The sequence below is a fragment of the Orycteropus afer genome, unplaced genomic scaffold, assembly GCF_000298275.1.
Source record: "Orycteropus afer afer isolate SDZICR_OR568_19922 unplaced genomic scaffold, OryAfe1.0 scaffold00287, whole genome shotgun sequence".
Lineage (NCBI taxonomy): Eukaryota > Metazoa > Chordata > Mammalia > Tubulidentata > Orycteropodidae > Orycteropus > Orycteropus afer.
The window spans coordinates 2,540,125-2,545,964 of record NW_006921874.1 but is presented as its reverse complement, the minus strand read 5'-3'; the positions used below and the strand labels follow the sequence as shown (position 1 = coordinate 2,545,964).

General features: G+C 52.3%; 1 protein-coding gene across 1 annotated transcript in view; it reads right to left on the bottom strand.

The window, feature by feature from the left end:
• Window positions 1–5,840, bottom strand: part of HS6ST2 (heparan sulfate 6-O-sulfotransferase 2) — a 397,496-nt gene that overhangs the window by 390,497 nt on the left and 1,159 nt on the right. The window contains exon 2 of the mRNA XM_007950728.2: window positions 5,256–5,774. Within this exon, the coding sequence (XP_007948919.1) occupies window positions 5,256–5,774 (519 nt within the window). The remainder of the gene's footprint in view (window positions 1–5,255; window positions 5,775–5,840) is intronic.

Below are 5,840 nucleotides of genomic sequence, written 5' to 3'. Positions count from 1 at the left end.
TATTCCGGCCAAACCAAACTCACTGCCATGAGTCAATTCTGACTCATAGCGACCAGGTAGGACAGAGTAGAATTGCCCCCATGGGGTTTTAAACACTGTAATCTTTATGGAAGCAGACTGCCACATCTTTCTCCCACAGAGCAGCTTGTGGGTTCCAACTGCTGACCTTTCCATCAGCAGCCAAGCACTTAAACCACTGTGCCACCAGGGTTGCTTACAATGACTACTAAGGAATCCTGATTCTAGTAGCCTTCTGCACTACCGTGAGAAATTAGTACACTGTTGGGACTACAACAATATGCTTGCCACCCATGGTGCAATGATATTATCATTATGGATTCCCGTCCCTCTCTGCAAAACAGGTGGGAGATATAACCGCTCTCATCAGAGACGGCTGCAAAAATACATCAGTAGCTAAGCAAAGCTACCCCAGCGAGAGCCCAACCAATCTACAGTCCAACAGGCCACAGGGACAGCACTGCTGGCTGTAACAACCCATCTACTTGCTACCTCCTCCACCCCGGGCCACAAGCCTGTCATGTAATCCTTTGTCCCAGCCAAATCAAGAAAGGGAAGTGGTGGGTAGGTAGGCATGTAAGTGTGAGGTGAGATCAGGCACACGTACTCTACAGAATTGCCTCTTTCAAAAGAGAGCTACCATTTAAAAAGAAATGAACAAGAAAGCAAGCTTCTCTCCATCTAAACACCTTTTAGCCCTAGCATGTCAGTTATTTCCTGCTGGATTTTAGGTGACAATTAAGTCCTCTTCAATATGGTTGCTGAAAATTTTAGAGATGCTGAAAGTCCAGGATGTCACATGAATATGATGATGAGGTTCTTTCAACAGAAACATTTTATGACTTGTACAGCCCTGGAGCCAGGACCCCCACCCACCTCCAAAGCCCTGTTTGTGGCAGCCAGCACAGTACGTGGTGACGATGAGGTCCAGTTCTGAATTCCTCCTGTGGTCCCAATTTCACACTAGACTTGGCTCCCAACAGAGAATCCTGCCCAAGAAAAGCCTGCAGAATTTGGAGTTGTAACAGCTGGTGAACAACAATGTTTTGATACATTTTCAAAAATGGTTTTGGAGATGCTAAGAAGAGCAGGACCCTTCTCATACTCCCAACAACATATCGGCAGAAAGGCACATGAGATGTAATTGCTAATTCTTTTCAAGAAATATTATTGTTAATAAACAACTGAGCCTTTTGTCAGCCAAGCAAACTCTGTCTGTCCTCCTCAGAAAACATGCTCATGCGTCTTTCTACTCAGCAGTGACATATCACCCAAGCACTTGACCATCAGGGCAGCATCTCAAATGGAGCCCTAGGAGCAGAAGTGAGGGTCTTGGCTGGCTGCCATGATGGCCTGTCATGCCCCTTCCCCAAATGTGAATGGATGGCTGAGAGACAGGGGGTGGTCTTTATTGCATCTAAGGACTTCTCCTACCCCTTATTCACCAGGCCCCATGCTCCTCCCTTCCTGACCAGCTTTGCAGGGATTTCCAACATGGCAAGCAGAGGTTCCTTTACATTCTGGGACACCGGACCTACACCTGGTGAGCATAAAGCCACAGGGGTGCAGCAAAGATGTGCTCTTCACCCAAAGGATTTGACAACACTGGTCTAATCCCCATCCGACCTCCCATGTATTAAATGACTGATGATGGCGATGACATAGATATCAAGATGAGCTCACGTTTACTAAGTGTTTTCTCTGTGATAAATGCTACCATGCATTGCCTCATTGTGTTTTCCCAAAAACCCTTGTCCGTCAAGCTGCAGCCAGCATGGCAAGGGGTATGGAGTCAGACACCTCTGGAGTCAGATTCTTGCTATGCCACTGAAGTGCTCGACGACCTTGGGAAAGCCCCCCAGTCTCTTGGAGCCTCACTCTCATTTGATAAATGGTGATACTTATGCCCACCTTGCCCTCCTCCCAAGGACAGTGCAAGTTTACAGAGACATACCCAGAGATAAAGGATGCAAAAACTCATCATCATCCGGGAAGCACTCTCCAGACAGGCTCTGGTCCAAGGTCACACAGCCGGCTCATGGCTGGCCTGGAACTAAGGTCCAGGTGTCTGGACTCCCAGGCCAAGCAGAAGAAGCTGCTACCACCCTCAGTTCAATATTCTTTTTCGCAGGCTTCTTCTGAGCTTTTTATCACTCTAGCCTAGCCCCAACCCCAGAACTAGGCGGCTGCTGACCACCTACAGGCATTTACCCCCTAAATCCAATAGAAGTGCCTCTATTAAACACTGCTATTCTGCTAGCCTCCGGAGTTACTATTACATGAGCACACAGAGACCACCAGCTGGATGGAAAGGCTGCTCCACAGGGCTAACTCATCTCCTGGGACCAGCCCCCCACCCTTGTGCATCACTACCGGCACAGCTGCCTTTGCTTCTAAATCTTCATACACACACACTTGCATATGCACACACTCTCACTCTCACACACACATGCACACCTTTGCTCATACAGAATATCACAACCCATGATGACTGGTCCTGCAAGCTGGGATCTGTCAACACTCTGCAACCCTCAGGCTATCACCACTGTCCCAGATGAAGATTTCTGGAGGTGGGCAGGAATGGATGAAATAAATGAATGAAAAAAAACACATTTGGACTACAAATGTTTCTCTAGCAAATTTGATGTCCTTTTTACAAATACCCAGTGCCTCTGACTCTTTTTAAAAAAGTGGTTCTTCCTTGATTAGACTAGATGGCACTGTGGTATCACCCTTTTTTACGACCAAGGAAATCCCATTTCATTTCAAATCATTGTGATTCAACTTGGGACAATCCCAGGGGCCAGAAGCCCCACTTTGAGGGGTCTCAGCTGTCCCATAGAAAGAGTCTGAAGGCATCTGCCAGAGGACAGGAGCCACCAAATAGATAATGCAGACCACATTAATAATATGTGTTTATAGACTGCATTACACCCTGGCCTACATGTTCAAAAGGAACTGGAAAAGCACATGTGCCCTGCGGGACTCCAGACACAGCCCCGACTTCCATGGTGGCCAAGGCCTTGCTTTTACTTCTCTGCTACAGTCATGGCTGTGGGATCCTATTTTTGTTGGAAAGATCTTTTTTTCCTATCACTGGTAGCATAGTGCCTAAGGCACCTGACTGCTAACCAGAAGGCTGGTGGTTCAAACCCACCAGCCACTCCTCGGAAGGAAGATGGGGCAATCTGCTTCCGTAGTGATACTGCCTCGGAAACCCAAGGAGGGGTCACTGTGAGTCGGGTTCGACTCCACAGCACATACCAACCAACCAACCAAACCCTTCACTAGACCTACATGCTCCAAAAGCAAGACACACTATTTTCAATATTGCCAGATTGTTTGGGAGCTTCTTAAATACCAGAACCTTGTTGTGATGATGACACACACACCTTCCTGGGGCCAAGGTTCTCTTGAGATGGGGGCTGTTAGAGCTGGAAAGGAAATCAGAGTTGAACAGATTCTGCCAGAACTGTAGCATTTGGGCAAGGCTACTACAAATGCAGGGAAGGGAAAAGGGGAGGGGGGAGTAATAATACAAAAAAATCAAATCCATTGCTTTGAGTCAACTCAGAGTCATTTTGACCCTACAGGACATCCACTGGACAGCAGTGAGTTGGTTTTTTTTTTTTTTGGGGGGGTGTAGGACAGAGTAGAACTGCCCAGAGGGCTCCCAAGGCTGTAATCTTTATCAAAGCAGACTGCCCCATCTTTCTCCTGGTGGGTGTGATTTGGCCACTTTCGGCAGCCATGCTTTAACCGCTATGCCACCAAGGCTCTTTCAGGTGTGAGAACAGTTCCTCTAGATCTCAACGGGGACCACAAAGTCTGATGGCTCCACTTGCCTGGGGCTGGACAGAAGATACCTGACTGGCTATTGCTTCCAAAAGCCACCAGCTAAACACTGCCTAGTACAGGCCCTAAGAATCCCCTCCTGTAGGGTAAGAAGGCACCTGGTGGGTAGTCACTGCAGCACTCCTAGATGTTACCCCCATGGGGATGCAGGGAGTGCACCCATGCCTGCCCGGCTGGATGCCCCAGCCCAGCGCCCCACTGATGATTAGACTTATTGTTCCTACTCTCCGGACCCCCTGCTCATATTTGTTTTAGGGAGACTGGCGAAACAGGAGCCCTGGCTGGAGCACCTGGACCCCAGCTCGACCCTCCGCCCCGCCTTCCTGACTGCGCTCCATGGCCTGAAGCAACGGGCCACTGCAGCTGAAGGGAGGAAAATTCTCGCTTCAAAAGCAACTGGCTACTGGCTCTCCATAAATCAGCCGCTTTCCGTGTCAGCCCCGTTCCCGGCAGCTGGGCGGCGGCGCCTGGCTCTTGCTCAGGCGCAGGCTTTTGTAAGTCAAGTGAAGCTCCCCACCACAGAACCCCACATGGGGTCTGAGGCAACGACCTGATCGCACAGGGTGTCTGCCAAGCCTGGCCCTCCGCCCACGAGGTGCCCCCTGGCCCTGCCAAATTCCGCGGAGGGAGGCCTCTTGTGCGGCCAGTAGTGAGAGGCACTGGCTGGACACCGAGAGATCCCCCAAGGTGTCCCCAATCAGAGGCAGGGGGACATCCACTCACCCCAGGAGAGTCAAGCCAGAAAGGACAAAAGGGAAAGTGGCAAAAGACAAGCCGGAGAGGGAAATGGAGGAGGAAGGAAAGAATGAAGCGCAGAGGGACCCATGCGCCCCTGGACAATCAAACTAGATGAGGGGAAAGGAGGGCAGGGAAGAAAGGGAAGAAGGGGAGCAAAAAGTCTGGCGGGCGGGGGGGGGGAAGCAAGAAACAGAGTAAAAGGGAAAGAGCAAGAAAAGCTGGAAAGAGAGGAGGAAGAGCAAAGCACTTGTGCCCAGGAGCGGGGCAGATCGAGCAAAAGGGAAAGGGAGCGAGAAAGCGCGGAAAAAAAGCGCGCGGTGTGTGTATGGGGGGAAATGGAAAGGCGGGAAGGAGGCCGAGAGCCGGGACAGGAGGCTTCGGGGCTTCGGTGGCAGGGTGTAGAGCAGCGAGGCAGAGAGGAGGGGGCCACAGGAGTTACTCAGGGCGCGGCACGGAGAGCACTCCAGGGCTGGCTTAGCGTGACGTGTGGGGTTCTCCGTGTTCCCGGCACGCACTCCCATCAGCCAACAGGCGGGCCAAGGTCCCAGCCAGCATGCTCCCTGCAGTCACCAAAGCCCCTTGGGTTGGCGGCCAGGCACACCTGCCTGCACTCCCGCAGCCCTCCAGCGCAGACGCACACTCACCTGGCCGGTCTCAGCTTGGCGTCGCGCTTACCGTCCACTACGGCGGGCACGCAGCTGGTTAGCTCGGTCCAGTCGGCGTGCAGCCCGCAGCTCCAGCCCGTGGAGAACCTGGAGAAGAGCCAGGTCTCCCGCTTACCCGGCCGGTGGCAAGTGCATTTCTTCTGGCCCACGCGGCACTCGCACGGCTGCTCCAGCTGGATGTTGCGTACCAGGTGGCGGCCGAAAGTGGTGCCCCCGGTCTTCTGGATGTGCAAGAACACGATCAGGTCATCGCCCTTGATGTCGAAGTCTACCTTGCGCAGGAGGTCGCCACGGCTGAAATTGTAGCGGGGCACGAACCTGGCGGAGCTCTCATCCTCCGACCGGTATGGGTCCGGCACCGGGGAGCTGAACGCCTGCAGGCGGAGGAGCTGGCATTCTGTGCCGGGGCACACGTACTGGAGGACGATCACGGCAAAGAGGAAGAGCATCACCAAAGCCAGCAGCAGCTTGTTGGATTTCTCATCCATGTTCCCGACGCTGGGGGAAACCCAAGCTCGTTACGTCAGTCCCGCAGTTCAGCCCTCGCCGCTGTGCGCTCTCACC